Source organism: Etheostoma spectabile, chromosome 7, assembly GCF_008692095.1.
Source record: "Etheostoma spectabile isolate EspeVRDwgs_2016 chromosome 7, UIUC_Espe_1.0, whole genome shotgun sequence".
Classification (NCBI taxonomy): Eukaryota; Metazoa; Chordata; class Actinopteri; order Perciformes; family Percidae; genus Etheostoma; species Etheostoma spectabile.
The window spans coordinates 26,887,966-26,908,519 of NC_045739.1; the positions used below are offsets into that span (position 1 = coordinate 26,887,966).

The 20,554-nt window shown below is 39.3% G+C and overlaps 1 protein-coding gene across 2 annotated transcripts in view; it reads left to right on the plus strand.

Annotated features, from left to right (window-relative positions):
- Positions 1-16,763: 16,763 nt before the first annotated feature.
- LOC116691960 (ephrin type-B receptor 2) overlaps positions 16,764-20,554 on the plus strand; it is a 56,643-nt gene continuing 52,852 nt past the window's right edge. For both annotated transcript variants that reach the window (XM_032519895.1, XM_032519896.1), the window contains exon 1: positions 16,764-16,978. In XM_032519895.1, coding sequence (XP_032375786.1) covers positions 16,822-16,978 — 157 coding nt within the window. In that variant the 5' untranslated portion in view covers positions 16,764-16,821. The remainder of the gene's footprint in view (positions 16,979-20,554) is intronic.

The following is a 20,554-nucleotide window of genomic DNA, read 5'->3' on the forward strand; positions in this document are numbered from 1 at the left end:
AGGTCAGCGTTCATGCCTCCACCATCAGGAAAAGACTGGGCAAAAATGGCCTTCATGGCAGAGTTCCAAGGAGAAAACCACTGATGAGCAAAAAGAACATCAAAGCTCGTCTCAATTTCTCCACAACACATCTTGATGATCCCCAAGACTTTTGGGACAACATTCTGTGGACCGATGAGACAAAAGTGGAACTCTTTAGAAGGTGTGTGTCAAAGTATATCTGGCGTAGAAGGAACACTGCATTTCATAAAAAGAACATTATACCAACAGTAAAATATGGCAGTGGTAGTGTGATGGTCTGGGGCTGTTTTGCTGCTTCAGGACCTGGTAGACTTGCCGTGATAAAAGGAACTATGAATTCTGCTGTCTACCAAGAGATCCTGAAGGAGAATGTCCGACCATCTGTTCGTGTACTCAAGCTGAAACGAACTTGGGTTCTGCAGCAGGACAATGATCCTAAACACACCAGCAAGTCCACCACCGAATGGCTGAAGAAAAACAAAATGAAGACTTTGGAGTGGCCTAGCCAAAGTCCTGACCTGAATCCTATTGAGATGTTGTGGTATGACCTTAAAAAGGCCATTCATGCTCAAACCCTCTAATGTAACTGAATTAGGACAATTCTGCAAAGATGAGTGGTACAAAATTTCTCCAGGATAAAAAAGCTGGAAAAGCCTCATTGCACATTATCGCAAACGCTTGGTTGCAGTTGTTGCTGCTAAGGGTGGCCCAACCAGTTATTAGGTTTAGGGGGCAATCACTTTTTCACACAGGGCCATGATGGTTTGGATTTTTTTCACCTTTAATAATAAACACCTTCATTTACAAATTGCATTTTGTGTTTACTTGTGTTGTCCCTGACTATTGTTTAAATTGGTTTGATGTTCCGACACACTTAAGTGTGACAAACATGCAAAGGAACAGGAAATGAAGAAGGGGGCAAACACTTTTTCACACCACTGTGTGTATATATATATATATATATATATATTTTATATACACGTAACAGCCTTATATGATATATACTAGTGGTTACGTCAGTTCTACTTTACTTGTGCTCAGTTAAAACACAATCACTTAATACTTGTCTGAATTTAGCTGGAGCTGCTTTTCCCACTGTTTAGTAACGTTATTGTAGACTGAATCAAAGCTAGCGGTTAGCCGGGAAGCTAACGGCGGTGGAGGCTAGCCATCCTTTTAATACATCCATGAGGCTAACGGCTAACCGCTACAACTATGACAGATTGTGTACTGATGTATTAGCTAAGAGAACGGTTAGCCTCTACCGGGAAGCTGACGCTAGTTTAGCTAATAATAATAGCTATTTTGGCTAACAGGCTGACAGTTTGATTCAGCCTAAAATAACGTTACTCAAACTAAATAGTGGGAAAAGCAGCTACAACTAAATTGAGACTTTATAGTAATAAAGAGAAGTATTGAGTGATTGTATTTTATATGAGCACAAGTAATGTAGAACTGACAGAACAGCTGTTATATATTTAAACAATTATTTTAAGTTTTGAGGGTCTTTTACATGCTGTCTCAGCTAGTGGTTAGCCGAACTAGCTGTTAGCTTAACTAAAGTTAAAGTCCACCAGAAAGGTGGAGGCAAACAGACTTTCTTTAACTGTCTATGGGAATAGATGGAGCAGGTTCGTAAAGCTGCTGCCTGGTCGTCTGTTGCTAGCAGGTCACTGTGGGAGTGTGGAGGTGGAGAGGTGCTGCTAGTTTGGCTTACAACGTTAGCTGCCTGGTCGTCTGTTGCTAGCAGGTCGCTCTGGGAGTGTGGAGGGGAGGTGCTGCTGCTGCTGCTTTCGGTTACAGTTCGGTACAGAGTTTTCTGCCCCCCCATCTTTTAGGCTTTTTAGCCTGTGGTTGATTTATAAAGAAATCCAAAATGTGCTGACCCGCCGAGAAAGATCCCACAACCACCTTCACTCATCAGCGTCAGAGGCAGCGCATCTCGCTCTTGGCAAAATCGGCAGATTCATTCTAATCAAATTATGTGTTTATCTCTTACTTACCAAATTGTAAAATGTATTACATTTAATTTCTAATGAAAGGGATTAGGTTTATATTAATAATCAAATTTGTTTTTTTTAATTATGGTTGTAGTTGTTTGTCCTTTTGCTAGGGGGTGCTGCAGCACCCTCCGCACCTATAGTTTCCGCGGCCATGAGCAGGACGCAGTTTATTATGAATTTTGTTTATGCTTTTAAGCCTTTTAAGGCTAAACATGTTCACTAAATGATCTTATTGTGAAACAAATCAATGACATAAATCAATAATCTTTTGAATAACATAACTGTCTGCAGTATCATTTATTTCCATAAAATTCAATTCTAAAAATCTCTCTCCAAAACAAATACATCTTCCAAATGTTACTTCTATAATTCTGTGATATAATACAAATTATTAAAAGATAAATGTAAAATAACCTAATTTTCATGTTACTATATATATATATATATATATATATATATATATATATATATATATATATATCTAAGGATCTGTACTTCTACTTAAATACGGAAGTGAGTACTTTTGCCATCTCTGGTTACTGTGCATGTGTACAGTTTTAAAGCTAAAGTCTTTGGAAGATTTGTTAATGAGGATTGTGACTGCAGGCAGGTGGGAGGTGACTGGCAAAGGTAGGAACTCAATGAGGACATCTGGTGGGCAGAAGTTGACGGGCTGGGTCTGCAGTCAGGGGTACATGGAAATGGCGGCAGGTTTTGAGAAATATAAACAAGATTTCCCCATTTGATAACTGAATAGAAGAATTGACAAAAGTTGGAAGTTATTTTCATTTGATCTATAAATGAAGACTCACTTATAGATCAAATGAAAACCAATCACACAAATGGCTAAATTATGTTGCCTCTAATACGGGCCACAGTGCAAGCTTTGGCTAAGGTGAGGATGACAAGGGCCAGATGGAGGAAAGGTGAGAAAACACTGACATTTTGTAAAGAAGGATTTCAATAGTAAATTAAAATATCTATAAAGATATTTTGACTGATTTCCAAAAGATAAAAATAACATTTTCTACTTTTCTTTTTAAGTGAGAAGGAAGACCTGCTCATGGCTATCAGAAATGACATGGAGAGACGTGGACTTCTACGTTTCCATGGTATAAAAGCATTACTAATCTGAACCAGTGTTTTTAAGAAGCCACTTTGGGATAATATAGTCCAGATTTGACAAGTTTAGGTATTGTGGTTTTGGATCAAGACCTGGTCCAATGGGGTCTACATATGAAAAAAAAAACAGTAAAATATCCCTTTATTGCATTTTCAAAAATAGAATAAAGCTTTCACAAATGTGAAACTGTTTTTAAGACTCAGACTCCTCTCTGGGATAATTTAGTCCAAGATTTGACAAGTCCAGGCATAGTGGTTTTGGGTCTTTTTTTTCTTCTTTTTTGGCCCTGGGACACGTTCTCAGTTTTAATGTATTGTTTGTAATTTTTTGTCACTGTTTGTTTCTTAAATATATAAAAATAATTACAATTTGATCACTTTTTTTTTTATGTTATGACCAATCTACAATAATGTAAGTGGGCTAATCTAGTCCTGTGCTTAGTTGCATCTGCAACAGCAGCTAGGTGGTTTGGGCAGATACACTTGACAGAACCCCATATTGCTGTGGATTGTTAGGTCTTCTTGTTCTCCTTGGCAAGCCCATGCAACGTTTTATGGAGAATTGCACGCTGGAGGTCTGCGATGTAGCTGTAGTTCTTATCTTGCTTCATTATGTAAAGGCTCCGCTTTCTGGACTCTCTGTTGTACACCTTTTGTCAGGAATGTCAGAAACGGCACATACTAAGGAAAGCTCATTGTTGGACTTGCTGTAGTGGCTGTAATTCTGCACCAAGGCTGAATGTTGGGAAAGAGACTTCAGATACAGTATTAGGGGACCACTAAGGTCTATATAAAAATAGACTTCAGCTAAAGTATTAGGGAACCACTAAGGTCTATATAAAAAAAAAACTTCAGATACAGTATTAGCGAACCACTAAGTGTTAGACCTGCTGCTGCTAGTTCTCTGTCTCTGCTCCCCCCCTCCCCTCTGTCTGTCCTTAATTGCCGGAGTGAAGCCTGGTGTTCGGGAGTCAGGGTTCCAGCTGCAGATCATCTACACTAATCACCTCTGCTTCCAATACCCGGTCAACCTACCAGTCTTTGTCAGATAGTAGTCGTTAGTCTACTATCTATAGACGTTAGTCTTGCTGCTGACTCTACCTGTTTGTACGGGGCTGTGTCTCAAATTTGCACTTACAGACAGTACAGTTCGTGCACTACGTACTGTCTTGCATAGTGCGTAAATTTTGACAGGAGCGTTGTCTCAAATCACACACTGCCATGTGCACTTACCGGAAATGACAATCACATTTCATCCCTTCTTCTTCTGTAAAATTGTGAATTTTACCAAGGGTTAAAATAATTCCTGCTTTGGTTTTGATATTTTAACAAAAATAAATTTTATGGTTTTTATTTTCTCCGTGCCATGCCAGGATGACTATTGCAACGCTTCCGTCATGTCACCCCCTCATTGGCTGAAAACAGTACACACTACAGTATGATGAGGACATCCTTGTGGCCCATAGATAAGACTTGTTTTGAAGCATTACCCTTACAACTTACCTAATAGACAAAAAAATCCATACATCTTTTATTTTAAGTTGTATTTTTGTTCTAAATGGTCTTCATACATGACAATACAATAGTGAAAGCAGAGGTAACAGAATTAACATTTAAATCGATCCCATTCCTCTGTTCGTATTTGCACTAACATTATGTGCTTGCTACAGTCATGGAACGTGTAATACAAAAGATAACAAAGTTAAATACTTTTAATATCATTTTATTTTAAAAATGTGCTTGTAGTTCTGCAAGCTCCCCCAAGGCCGTAGCTAGTTTGATGGGGATAGGGACATGAGGGGGGACTTCAGACTTTCCAGCAAATCCTTCTACAGTCTGATGGCCATCGTCGCCCCTAAATGACGGCCCTCTATTCCTCGTTTGTCCCTGAAAAGATGGGTTATACAGTATATACACATCAGGTGGAAGCATTACATTTCTCTTAACATTACCAGCAGAATATCAGCTGATCGCTATTTCGCTGAGCTAACGCTCACATCGGAATATATACAACTTGTTAAGAGCACACATTTAACACTATGATCTACTACAGTGGGACGAAAGTTTAACACCAACGAATATACTACAACACATGTAACGTTTGCTTATAATTTGTTTGCCAATATGGTTAAACTGCCACGGTTAGCTAGCTAAGGTTAGCTTGCTAGCACGTCAAATTACGGTAGCAATAAAAGTTATAATTTTTATTGCAGTGTAAAATTAACCAAATATACATATACAGTTGACTTACATGTTATGTTAGTATAGCAAAAATACTTATGTTCAACTTTTTGCTCCGTCGGTCTCGCTATCACATCTTCGGCCACCATTATCAAAAGTTTTTAACTGTTGCTAGCTCCGCCTCTTCCGCTACGTAGCCAAGATGGCGACCTTTGGGTGTGGAAAGTGTCCATCAGTCTGCCATTTAAAAAAACAAAAACAATTCCAGTCCTGGGGCCTGTTGCACGAAAGCAGAATAAAGATATCCAGGATAAGTGAAAAAGCGCAGCTTGACTTAGTGTGATCTGCTCATCGCGGCTTAATCGGTTGCACGTTTGCCGAGCCAGGATGAGAAGGTGGAGCTATGTCAAGCCAGGTGTAGATAGCCAGGATAAGTGCACGTTCACGGCTTTCTCAAATAGACCACGTTATCGATCACAGATTTACTGATGCAGAGATGAGAAGACGCATGCGCCAAATGTTTCATCCAATGAGCAGCATCTTCTAATGGACAGTAACGAGGAGGGAAGAATATGTAAAAAGGGAAATACGGCTCTTATCAAACGGAGAAAAAAAGCCCAACATAGCGGACCCGACTGAATGTGTGGGGGTTTAAAATTATCTACTTAGCCTCAAAAGTGAGCAGAGGGAACTAATGTTCCTCGGGAAATGGACCCTACGGACTTTAGGCTTAATTTCAAACCCTTATTCACAACGTGAGAACATGTTTTACAACCATGCACAAATCTCTATAAGCTATATCTAATTCTTTGTACAATTAATGTTCATACAGAACAATCAGAAAGGGACAACATCTAGAAAAAAAAAGTAAATGACTTCAATACACGCTCTGAACATATATGTAAAACAATATTCATGTTTTTTTATTCTTCTGACAAGTGACCGCACCAAAATAAAAAGATTAAGAAGCATTGTGGTGTTCCCGGTGTGATGAATGTAAACTACACTACATATGTACTGTATATAGACCACGTTATTGGTCCGGTGATGTGAGAATTATTGAGAAGGTTATGAAACTAATGTAAGCTATAACAAAAAACAATAGGCCCACTTATTAAGGAGTAACACAAACTACCCTTTATTAGAGAAGGACAAACAACAAGAAAATGAAATCATGAATCTATTGGTCTCTGACCAGTCTGCCATTATTATCATCTGGGAATATCGCTACATTAATATCGTCACACTTAATCTTCGGAGCGTGTCCTGTATAAACCTGAAGCTGAGACCACGGACGCTGCGCTGCTCATCTCTACTTTTACAAAGAGAGTGGACACTGACACAACTCGCAAGTCTGCTGGCAGGCAATAGCCATCGGCCACCGGGCAGCAGCCACCGGGCGGCGGCGGCCACCGGCACCGGGCAGCGGCCGCACGCCAGGCAGCCTGGACATAGTACCGTCCCACCGGGAAAAGTCCCACTACGCATCAGGGTGCCAGTGCAACCATTCCTAACATCTAAACAACTGTAGGGTTTAAATCAAACTCGCAAAAACAAAAGTGACAAGTAGGCTAATGCATGTTAATAAAAATAAAGCAGAACACATGCAGAAGACAACACAATAACTGTTAAACACGTTTATTTCGGATCAGAGCCGCAGCTGATTTGACACGAGACTCAAGGATTAATCTTAGCCTGGCTGTTAGCCTGCTCTGGACCAGGCTAGCCGCAAAGAATAAATCTCCATGGTTACTTGGCTGGGCTTAATTCAATCTGGTTTCGTGCAACCGAGTCCAAGCTAAATTCATCCAGGATAACTTGAATATCCCGGCTTAATCCCTTATCCTAGTTTCGTGCAACAGGCCCCTGGTTCCACAGTCTCAGAATTTTAAATACTGGTCATGTGACAAGGGCTGGGAAGATTGGCAGAACAGGCAGCCAAATGACAGACTGATCCAATGGAAATCACAATTGTCAGATTGACAGCGCTCAAGTAAGGGGGATGGCGGGTGGGTTGGTGGGGGGGGCTAACCCTACTTCTAGTCCCGCCCCTGCAGTTGCGCAACTCTACTTTTGTGTTTGGGTCTTTAGTAAACAGTTTTATCATCCTCCACCGTGACTTTTAATGTAAGTGTGGGCATGCCTGTGCTACTTGGATCAGCGGTCTTGTATGGACCACCATGGACAGTGTCTCCCATACTGATTGTTGCCATTGCTTCCAAGCAAATTGGACTCTTGAAAGCACCGGTCGGTGCAAAATGTATCCCCCCTCAAAATGATCAATGCTACTTCACCCATAGCCCATAGACTATATAACTAAAATGGAAGTATTTTAAACTGAGTAAATATCTTTAATGTGAACACATAGCACCATAGAAAGATGAAATCCAAGCAGCAGTTGCTGCTTGGATTTAGCTGCTACAGATCTCCGGGACGCCGGTGTTGTGTTCCCAATTCTATGAAAACAATTTAAATTTTTTTTTTGTTGTAGTGTCTTTTTTTCTGAATTTTTTGTCACTTTTTTAAACGTTTAAATAAATGTGTTTTGTTACATTTTTACTGTTCTTTTACACAGGTCAAATTTGACCAAGGACAACAGGAGGGTTAAAAAAGTGACAATAGCTGTTCCATTTTTGAGCAGGGAAACATTTGTCACGAGAGTGACTGAGAGGATGATCGCCAGGATTGATGACTGGAAAGGAGGCCTTTTAAGTACACAATTTGTGTATTTATTAACAAAACAACATCAAAACATACTTAAACCAAAATACGAAAAACATATAATTAAACTGAGGAAAAATAACAGCAAACAAACAGCAACATCGCCACACACTGCCAAACCTCTTCTTTCTGCTCCTGAAGCCCTTTTAACTCAGCCGCCCCTAATTGGACCATACCACCTGCACAGATGATTATAGGGTGAGCATACCTAAGCAAGAAACATCATTACAATCAGATACTGTAGATCAGTTACTGCTGACATTGCTATTCATACATATGTGTACCTACAACAACAGGCACCCCAAATATTATAAAAAAGTCATTTACCACAGAACTATCTTACCTGTTGTTCTACTTTAGGATTGCCCAGCCCCTCCCTACAGAAAAGACCTAATGGGGCAAATGTGCAGGCACTCTCCCTGATTAAGCTGGTGAGCAGCTGATATAACCCCATTAGATTATATACATACGTACATTTAAAGGACATACATGACATTATCGTGGATAAAGACAAATACAAAGGTATTCTCCGATACTTTACAAGTGGTGAGTATCCACAGGGATACTCCAGGAACGAAACAAACCTTTCCGTCGGAAGGCCAACACTTTTGATGAGTAAGGTCAAGGTCAATACATCAAAATGTATTGCATATACGTTGCCAAACACCATGCATTTATAAATTTACAGATAGATCGGTTTATATTTGAATGTGTAATCTGCGCTACTGCAACAACAGATCATGTTTGTAATTAATTAACAGAACGCCTGCCCAAATACAACTGCACCACGCAGGCACAGTCACTGAGTAATGTTGTGCACCAATATCACATTTGGGACAATTATTGGGATTTTACGGTACAATTTCATATTTTATGAAGCCAACTTTTATAAGATGTTTATATAGAATAGCCACCACCAAATAAGTCTGTGCTCTCTTTTTTGTAGACCTACAGATTATTTTAAAATCCAAACTAATACAGCCTACCATGGAGGGCGTTGTGTGGAATGCGGAGGCTGCCACCATTTTTAAAGATTTTCATGCTTTCCTTTTGCTGTCTTTTATCCCACTCTCACTTGTGTTAGCAGATTCAATTCAATTTTATTTAATTCAATTCAATTCAATTCAATTTTATTCATAGTATCAATTCATAACAAGAGTTACCTCGAGACACTTTACAGATTAGATTAGATTAGAGTAGATCTAGACCACACTCGAATTTACATGGACCCAACAGTTCTAGTAGTTTCCTCCAGAGCAAGCAACAGTGCGACAGTGGCGGAACCTCGGACAGACCCAGGCTCTTGGTAGGCGGAGTCTGAGGGGCCGGTTGGGGTTAAAATGAAGAGTGGAAACAACAAAAATAGAAAAAAATAGTAGTTTGTAGCAGTTCTTTGTTGTAGTTCATGGCATAGCAGGGCACTGTTTGGCGTTACAAGGCACAGCAGGACGTAGCTGGGCACAGCAGAGCGTAGCAGGATTAACATGGCATCGCAGGACGTGTAGCGGGACCATGGCGACAGCTGCAACCATGATTTTGGAGCCTCTCTGATCCGAGGGAACATGCTGGGAAAAAAAGAACATAAGGACTCCGGGGAATGACTCCCCAAAACTAGGTTAGTAACAAGCATTTCTGGGACATGGATGCATGGTTGTCAAGTCATGTTCTATTCCTTGTTCTTGATGTTCACCTGACAGTCACCTATTTGTCTTTTAGGCACCGCATCCATTTGAGCTTGTTGGCATGTACCTGATAGGGAAGCTGACTACAGGAGAGTAGACACAGTATCTGTGTAATGATTGATTTCCTGACCAAATGGGCACAAGCTAACCCTCTCAGAACAAAAACGGCTAAAGAGGTATCTGGCTGCATCCTCTAAATGTTTGAGGCTTCTAAGAGGATCCTTTGAAACCAGGGGAAGGAGTTTGTAAATCAGGTAAAATAAAACTACTTGCAATGTAGAAATAATAATAATTTGCGGGGGCAAAATAAAATACCATTAGTCACGTGAAAATTCATCGTTAGTAAAGTGATATAAATGTATTTCAGATCAACAGTGATGTCTGCAAGATCACTGGGATAGAAAAAAAGCCTTTGGGACCCTCATCATCCTCAAACCAATGGTCTTGTTGAGAAAATGAGTGGTACCATACAAAGGTAAGTAAAATTGGTAGGAGTTGTGAACTTGTATCAAGAAATACAACCACTAATGAAGTTATTTCAACTACACTTTACGTGAAGCTATCTACATAAGAGTGACATTTTGCAGCAATTATCTGTGCTCTATACGCCACTTTATTTCTACAACGTTCCGTTACATTTTCATTAGATTTTCGGATCTAACAACAGACAAAGAAATCACACAGACTAAATACACATGCAAAGGAGTTTATGAGTTTGTTTTAATTGTTTTTGACATTTTTTTGGGAATAAAAAATAAATAGTGTGTTGGTACTACATGTAATATTGTAAGCGCTATTTTCCACGCATTGCAGACATAATTTCATCTTCTCATTTTTTTGACATGGGTTCACAGGAGCCTGCCGAAATGTGACTGCACCCCCCTAACTCAGGACAGCAAAGTCTGACAATTACCCAATTTGCTATACTGGCATGAAATGACGTCTACTAAAAGTCCTGAAAAGTTGTCAGCCTTTGCAAGTCAGATAATCACCCAATTTACTTCTTTTTGCCTATCTGTTCTCCTGTAGATCAATTCATTTTCGTTTATTGTTATTTCGACTGAGTCAACACATTTTTTCATCTGAAAAATACTGTCAAATATCTGAATATTGCTGATCTGCAAACCTTATATTGTTCTTGTAATATTGTAATATTTTGAGAAAAAGAAAGTTACAGCCTAATTTTACAAGAATAAAATTGCCATTAAAAGAATCTAATTCTACAAAAAGTATAAAACTAATAATATTATTATTATTATTAGAACTAATAAATATATATCTGCAATTGTGCATACATACTGGGTTTAAACAGAATGAACAGACATGTAAAAAAAACTGTACAGCATTCAAATACTAATATACAATTCAATGTTCAATGTTATGAATCAAGCTTTGTAGCGTCAAACAATTCCATAAGGGAATATAAGGCCCTACATAAAATGCTTTTTATTTTTATTTTTATTTTTTTAGACCTATATTTCAGTAAAAATTTGTTACTTAGGTAGAATAACATTAATTTGGGGTAGGTAACAAACTGTGTTCAGAAACAATTTATTACAGGTTAATACAACCATAATTTGTGAAATTAATACAATACTACTCAATAATACTACTCTGCTCCAGAGCACCATGTGTTTGAGCCTGAACCGTATAGACTGTTAACCTCACGTCACTGGGGGGCCCAAACTTAAACTTTGTGTGTCGCCTACAACAACTAGGCTAACGACATACGGGGCTACAATAAAAACATCCGGGGCTGAAGCCCTGCAAAAATGACCAAGTTAATGTTGGTGCACATGGAACTACTTAGACTGACCAACATTGCCCTCTAGCGCCATGCAGTTGTATTTCAGTGGACAGTCTGTTTTCGCCACAACACCGGCTACAGAGCTCCGAGACGCCGGCTACCAGTGGAAGTTGTTTAGCCGCCAGTAGGTGCCTGTGAGCCGGCTACAGACACCGCCTGATGACAGTCCGTTCAGAGTGCGTGGTTGTGGAGTTTAGCCAAAAAAAGTGAGGGCCATGCGGTGATGACAGTTAAGTTTAGGTACCCTAACAACTAGTTAAGTTAGGAAAAAGATTGTTGTTGTTTGTTTGTTTGTTGTCATGTAACTTTTAAGTTTGCCTATCTGTCGGATTCAATTAGCCTTCAGCTATCGGTTTATAGTCAACCTGCATGCACATGCGCACACTTATAGAAGACACTTCTTCTGATTATTTACCCTTTAGATTATTAAATCTTAACCCTCCTGTTGTCCTCGGGTCAAATTTGACCCATTTTCAAAAAGTTTCTATATCAGAAATTTGGGTTTTCTCTCAAACAAATTGTCCAAAAAAATAACGTGGATGGTTCATTACAATTCTCTTAACAAGTTTTTAGTAGTATTTAACAAGTTAAATAATTAATCAGTTCACTACTTTCATTGAATTTGGGTGTTTTAGTCAAGTTTAAACCGTTTGAAGAAAAAACAATTGATAAAAAAAGAAAAAGTGACACAAATGTTAAAGTGACAAAGAATTGGGGCTAAACTTTCAGAGGCTCAGAAAATGTGGACAAACGTTGAAAGAACTGACAAAAACATCGGGAAAAGTGTCAAAAAAAGACGACCAAAACGTTGATAAAAACTTTAATTTAAAATTTTGACTCAGAAAAACAAAAAGTTGCTGGTCAATGTAAAGACAATACAAGGTTTAATGATCCAGACATTAGTTGCTTCAGTCACCTAAAACAGCAAGCCTGTGCAAATGTCAAGTTACTATACAAACATTCCAGATGTCCTTCTGTAAAAATGTTCCATTCTACATGTCCATGTTCATAGTCTTTCCAAAAATCTAGATCTCCTTAATCTATGTTTGGATTGGCCTTTACTACAGTAGGAATTACTGAAACATGCCTGTCAATAAATACAGCCTCCCTATACAAGGTCTTACATTTTGACCATGTTTCTAAATGTAGAAAAGATTAAAAATGTGTTGTATCAGTGTTTGTCAACCCTGAATTAGAGATATTAGGAAGAAATTATCTTGAAGCCCATTTTGTGCTTCCTGCTGTGTTCATTGAAATAACAAATACTATTATTGGATGGATCTATCTAACGCCAAGTTCAAATGCTTCTGACTTCATCACTGAGCTTTCACAAACGCTTTATATTATTTCCTCAGAGTGTAAGTGTTGCTATCTAATGGGGGATTTTAATATTAATATTATCAATTTAATTTATATCAACCAAACTGCAGAATTTATTGATACATGACTTTCTTGTTCTTTTATTATCCTTTGATTGAACTCCCCACCAGAGTACCTGATTAAACAGCTACACTGATAACGTTTTACTAATGTAAATCTGGAGTCTTGCAGATAATTGTCCAATTTATTTTCAGTAGTATCTCAAAATTGTATATTTCCAAACAACTATACATAGCCCCAAAATATAAAAGATTTTCCAACAGAATTAATACTTCAAATTTCCAACAAATGATCTCTCAACATCAATGGACAGATATTCTTCCATCTGAGGATCTTCAAAAAGCCTTTTCCTCTTTTTCAATTTTAATTAAGGTACTATTTGCTGATGACACAACTGTTTTTTTATTCCCATAAAGACCCGGATAAAATATTGAAAGTATCAAATCATGAAGTCATGAAATTAAATGGTAGGTTTAACAGTAACAAATTATCTCTTAACATTAAGAAAGGATGTTGTGTTTTTTTTGGTGTCCAAGCAGGGAATGCTGATCAGTCTTTATATATATATACTGTACATATAAACAATACTATTATACAGTCCCTGACAAAAGTCTTGTCGCTTGTGTACAAATTGACCTGAAGTGCCGCTGAAATATATTTCTAATCAAGATTTATTTACAAGAAATGGCTCATTTTAATCCCAACAGCTTTTGTAATAATGTTTCAGTGCAAAACAAAACTGTCAAAAAGTATTCTAATATTCACAGCTTGGTAAAGCCCATTGAGTCAATTTTTGCAAAGACGTAAGTGTTGTCGCCTTGTCATATGAGCTTCACCTGTGACTAATAATGGATTGATTAGGTCTCAGGTGTGTATAAAAACAACCCCAGTACACTAGACCTTCACATCAACTGCAACTAGACCTCTGAAAACATGCCTAAGATTCACCCTGTGACTAAAGTTTTGATTATCAAGAGGCTGAAGACCAGATCCACTGACACTGGAGACGTTTTTGACAAGCCCAGGTCAGGCAGACCCCGCAAGACAACTGCTCGAGAGGACCGTTTGTTGGCTCGAAAATCCAAGGCCAGCCCATTTTCTACTGCAGCAGAGCTCCACGAGACCTGGTCACCTGAAGTCCCTGTGTCAACCTGAACAGTTTATCGGATTCTGTCTTGAAATGGCCTCCATGGTTGAGTCAGTGCCCAGAAGCCAGCACTAAACAAAAGACAATTGAAAAACTGTGTGGCATTTGCCAAGGCCCACAGCCTGCTAAAAGGATGGACGATGGAAAAGTGGAAGAAAGTGGATTTTTCAGATTAATCTTCTGTTGAATTACACCACAGTTGCCGCAAATATTGTAGGACACCTACTGGAGCCCGCATGAATCCAAGATTCACCCAGAAAACAGTGAAGTTTGGTGGCAGAAAAATCATGTTCTGGGGTAACATCCAGTATGGGGTGTGCGAGAGATCTGCAGGGTGGAAGGCAACATCAATAGTCTCAAATACCAAGAAATCTTAGCTACCTCTTATATTCCCAACCATAAAAGAGGCCAAATTCTGCAGTAGGATGGTGCTCCGTTGCATACTTCCATCTCCACTTCAAAGTTCCTCAAGGCAAAGAAGATCAAGATGCTCCAGGATTGGCCGGCACAGTCACCAGACATGAACATCATTGAGCATATGTGGGGTAGGATGAAAGAGGAAGCATGGAAGACCAAACCAAAGAATACTGATGAACTCTGGGAGGCATGCAAGACTGCTTTCCTAGCTATTCCTGATGACTTCATCAACACATTGTATGAATCCTTGCCAAACCGCATGGATGCAGTCCTTCAAGCTCATGGAAGTCATACAAGATATTACATTTGGATCTCACAGCACCACTATTTAATTTGCTGACATATTTTAGTATTTGCAGTAAATTTGTTCAATTTCTGTATAGGCGACATTTGTCTTGCCAAAATTTGACCTCTCTGTCTTGTTTAAATGATAAATCTTGTTTTAGTGAAACTAATTTATTTCAGTGCATTGAACATCATTTGGGAGGGTTTTAGCTTTTCATATGAGCTATTTCTTACACCAATTGATTAATTAAAAGTCATGTTAATAGCAGGTGTTTCTACAAAATAGATAAGCGACAAGACTTTTGTCAGGGACTGTAGATACCGTTCAGACTACAAGATTTCTTGGTGTACAACTTGATGAGTTTCTTTAATGGAAAAAGCAAATTGGCACAGTCCCAACTAAAATTGCAAAAAGTGTTTGAATCTTGGGAAAAGTCTGTTCATGACAGACACAGAGGTTGCCATGCTTTTCAATTATTCTCTGGGTAATCCTTACATATACTACTGTAACTCTGTAAGGGGAACTACTGATCACACTAAACTTGTCCCTGTTTTTCCTCTTCAGAAAACAGCATTACGAATCATCTACTGTATGCAAAAATAATAATAATAAAAATAATTCTTCTCAACTCCAGGTTTAAAGATCAGGCATCCTCACAGTTAATCAGGTCGATCAACTACACATTGCTTTAGTTGTATACAGATCTCTAAACAAGATACGTCCTTCATTCTATAATGAATTCTTTTTTTTACTGTTACTGTTGCCACTCTAAATAATTACAAACTCTATCTGTTGAACATCTCAACTTCAGTTTGGTTTACATGACAGAGGTTTGGGTATTCTGAATGCTTTGCCATCAGATTTTTTTAAAGCTAACACTTGAACAATTTAACAAAAGCTGTTAAAAAGCACTGTCACACTATGCTTGCTCTTGGGGGAATTACTAGAATTGTTGGGACTTTATAAATTATAGAGAGTGGTCTAAATGTACTGTATTTATATAGCGCTTTTCTAGTCTTAACAACTACTCAAAACGCTTTTACATAGTACAGGAACCATTCACCATTCACACACATTCATACACTGTGGCCGAGAATGCCGAACAAGGTGTCACCTGCACATCAGATACACACTCACACACATTTACACTCTGATGGCGCAGCATCGGGTGAAACTCGGGGTTCAGTGTCTTGCCCAAGGACACTTCAACATGGGACTGCAGATCCACCAACATCCAATTGGCAGGCAACTGCTCTACCGCTGAGCCACAGCCATCGGTCTAGACCTACTCCATCTGTAAATTGTCTTGAGATAACTCTTGCCATGATTTCATACTATAAACAAAATTGAATTGAACTGAATTACATGTTTGTGAGCAATGTTATCCCTATGGCATGTCTTTGTTTTGGCTCCCCCCACTCTTTTAGAATCTCTCTATTTTAATTGAAGTATGCATTGGAGAGTGCCCAGATTAAGCCACTCTGTTTTTTTTTGTTGCATCCCTCATCACATCTTTTTTTGATTTAATATGTAGTATTTGTATATATAGTGTGTGTCAACCAATAAACCATAAACTACGTAAAAGTGCTTACGTAGCCCATTATCAGTGAAATGTTCAGAAAGTAGAAGAAAAACTGCCTTTGACTGGAAATGGTTTATACATTAGATTGTTAATACTGATACTAATGTTGAAACATACAAATGTATAGGCCCATTATTTTATTATTATTATTATTATTTGCTTTTGATTGACTATCTTACAAAATGACAAAGCATGGTACTGTGGGCTACAAAGTGAAATGCTGAGTAGGACCTCAGCATAGTATCTCACATCAGTAGCTATAGCCTAGTGCTTGACAAATCATATCTGCTGAATCCTAAACAAACAGTTAACAAATTAGAGCAACCCCCCCTCCTTTTGGTTTCGCCCAAACTGGCCTGACAGCAGCTCCTCAGCCTGTATCCCTATTCTTGTTCTGCTGCTGCTGCTGTTTCTGCTGCTGCTGATGATGATGATGGTGGTGATGATGATGATGATGATGCTCTGCAGCTGAATGAACCCCCCCAGCCAATGGCTCGCTGCTGGACGGCTGCGCGATAAACGCATCGCGGCTCTCTGCAGTCCCGAGGCTGCACTGCCTCTGATTATGGATATTTTTATGGATATGATTCGCATTCTATGGATACTGCCAACGGTATGGGCTGTCGAAGGTAAGCTGCTGTTCAACTCTTGTTTGTTTGCATGTGTGGGGACGGGTGCAGCGCGCGCACAGCGACACAGCTCCGCCATGAATGGAAAAAAAATGCACAGACTCCAGTATGTCTGAACCGCGATCCCAGAGCTGTAGAGTCCTGTGGAGCAGTGAAGTAGGTCAGGGCTGGGATGGATGGATGGGAGAGACGGTTTGTAGGCTAGGCCGGATTAAACTGCCGTGCTGTCTCGGCTGGCCTCAATTTCATGGTTTAGAATTATTATTATGATATATGTTCGTACTGTTATTGCTCACTTTGAGCAGGTTACCAGTTATGGGAGCAGAGAGAGGGAGTCCGGGACCAACACCAGGCACAGAGCCTGGAGAACTGATGAATATTTAACACAGGCATTTACTATACAGATATATGTATATATATATGTGTATATATATATATATATATATATATATATATATATATATATATATATACATGCACAACCTCATACAATATATTGGCCTAGTATTTATTATTATTGTTATTATTATTTGCTTTAGATGGAATATCTTACAAAATGACAAAGCATGTAACCTGGAGCCTGGCAGAGCTGCTGTGGGTCAGCCAACATTTACTACAGTGGAGATTGCAAAGTTTCGAAAGGGGGCACAATAAGGATAGCTCCATTTGATGGCAGGATGCAGCTAAACAAATTTGACTATAACCATAAAGGTTAGACACAGCGCCTGGGAAGGAAGTGTAATGGTGACACGAGGTGACTAAACAGCAGAATGGATGTGAGATGTGCTGACTGATGATTCCCATGTCAAAGTCACATAGAAGTTGAAGTGTTGCAGTCAAACACCTGTGGCTCAGGGATCTGGAGCCACTTCAAGGCATTGACACCCCAGCCTGATTATTGGCCGCCGGACACTGTCGGACAGTCTGGCATGGTCGGTGACTCGAGCCTGTTCGGTGTGTTCCGTGCCGTTGTCAGTGGGAGGAGGAGCCGTTGGCCTTCATTTTTGACTTGTTGAATTGGACTCAATGATCAACCTGATTGGTGGAGTGCTAGCCCTTGACTAGCAAATCATTGCACGAGAAAACCTGAGCTGACAGTACCAGTATCTAATCCCAGTGCACACTGCAGCTGTTGGTTTTGTCCATTTAGCAGGCACACATGACTGAAAAAGCTCAATCTCAGATTAAAAACATATTTTAAACCACTGAGAGTGAATTCAAACACTGCATCACCAGTAACAATTACACATGAAGATCCGTTTATGGGGAATCAAAATCAGTTTTTTGGCCAAGAATGTGTACATAGTACATTTACAAATAAACATACTAATGATTTACAAATTGAAGAAACTTAAGACACATAAGAACCGGCTAGCAGGATAAGAAACAGGACACTGGCCCAATCCCAAAGTCATGAATCACAGACTCACAGACTTTGTGTGCGTTCTCGCGAAATTCATAAGGGCTAAGCGTTGTCCCAATTAGGCCTGCACGATTCGGGGAAAAACATAATTCACGACTTTATTTAGTTTAGAATTGAAATCACGAATCTCCACCAAGATTGTTTTCCTTGCACACATGAATCATGACAAAACAAAACCATGACAAAACAAAACACAAAGGCAGTACCAAACAGGTTTTTTTGGCACCTAAAGCTTTCTTTCTTTTTTTAATCAAAATTATTTAAAAATATAATCGTAAACAGGGTGAATCAAGATCTCAAAGGGATTTCAAAGGGCGTGAGGGTGTGAGTACATGCTTACCAAGCCCTTTCCTTGAGTCTGCATCAATGCAGAATACCCACAGTTCAAAGCGTTGTGACATTTATTGTGAAGGCCATAGGGAAATCCGGAAATTACAAAGGTAAACAACAGCACGCCACACGACCACGGAGCGGACTTGTTGTCCAGATAGTAAGAACAAGAGCTAGAAAATTGTTTACAGCCATCTCCTGTTGGCCGTGTGGAAAGCAACAAACTTAAAATGAAAATACCCAAACCGGCAAGTGTCTTTGTTATTAAACGTCGCCAAGGTAACATGTGATCTGGTGAAGTGCTGTCCCAATTCCATTTATATCTACCTGAACCCATATGGCCTCACACACTCAGTCACTTAGCACCTGTAGCACAGCAATTAAGTTTGTGAGTCTTTAGTCCCCAGGGCTCACTTTAGGATTAGGCCACTGTTATTTTTTAGATGTTCAACATGCATGTCATACTAAGACACATGAGCCTGCTCTGCATCAGTGAACATGCATGTGACTCACATGTGAATAACTGAAAGTGAAATACTGTAATATTAAATGAGACAAAATGCCACTTTGATTAGTGCTGGGTTTCCATATAGAACTTAACTTAATTTGTTTACCTTGTTTTCAAACTCTCAATGGCACTTTATCATTTGACAGAAAACAAAACATAGCTGCATAAAAATAAAATATCTTTAAGAGCGCATTTAAGACAACAACTTTGTAAGAAGGGAGTGTGGAGGGCGATGTGATTATTTAAGGCGTCTCTCTTAGGCTGGAAGCCATCATCAGAGGACTGCTGCTGCTGCGGTTGTGACCAAATGCTCCAGGGCTGAAACGTTTTTTCAATCTTTTTTTAGTGTAGCTAACAGTGTTGAGTCAGTTAAATGTTATCATACGCTTGTTAGCTTTCGTAACGTCCTGTCGTCCACAAACTTGATCTCCATTCCCCTGCCAGAAGCCTGTTCTCTGGAATTGTCCCACACCTCCATCTCTGGCCGCGTGGCACCTTGGATCTGGGTCTAGGTCCAGTGACATGGAGTATGATTCCTCTGATGTACATGGGTGTTTTGAGACGAGTTCAAAGTGGAGCCAGATGATTCGACCATCTGTGAGGGAGCTCACTGATGCTCTGGTGTCCGAATGGGAGCAAAGCGCTGCAGCAGGCTCAACGCCTGGGGGAAAGACGGTCAGCTCCCACCCATGGCTGCCATGTTGGGGTGTCCACACACGTTTGGCCATTTTGTGTGTCACTTTAATGAAGAGTCAGAACAAGGGGATACAGACTGTTATAGCAGCGGCTTTCACGACTTCACCTGCAGACTAGGCCTGCACAATTCAAGGGAAAAATATGAATCACAATATATTTTCGCTTAGAATTGAAATCACGATTCTCTGCCTCTGTTTTTTTTGACCATGACAAAACAAAACAATTTTTTTTTTGGCACCTGTAGCACATCACGCCTCACAACAAGCCTGCAAACATAGAGGCTTCAATGAAGAGAAGAGAGAGCATGTTTAAAACTCACAGAAGAAAATGGTAGCATTTGTACTTAAAATTAAATGAGAATCAAAGTCATAAAAAAAATGTAAATATATATATTTTTAAATCATTGTTATTTAATAATTAGGGTTAGGGTTAGGGTCTGACCCTACCCGCAGTAGGGTGATGCCGGTTGGCCAGTTACCCTTCCCTCACATTTCTCTTCATAAGTGTCCTGTATCATAACCAACAACAATGTACAAGTGCATGAACAGGAATTAATTACAAATGATTACAATAATACAGTACCAACACAATAATGAAAACATGATTTAAGAAACTTATG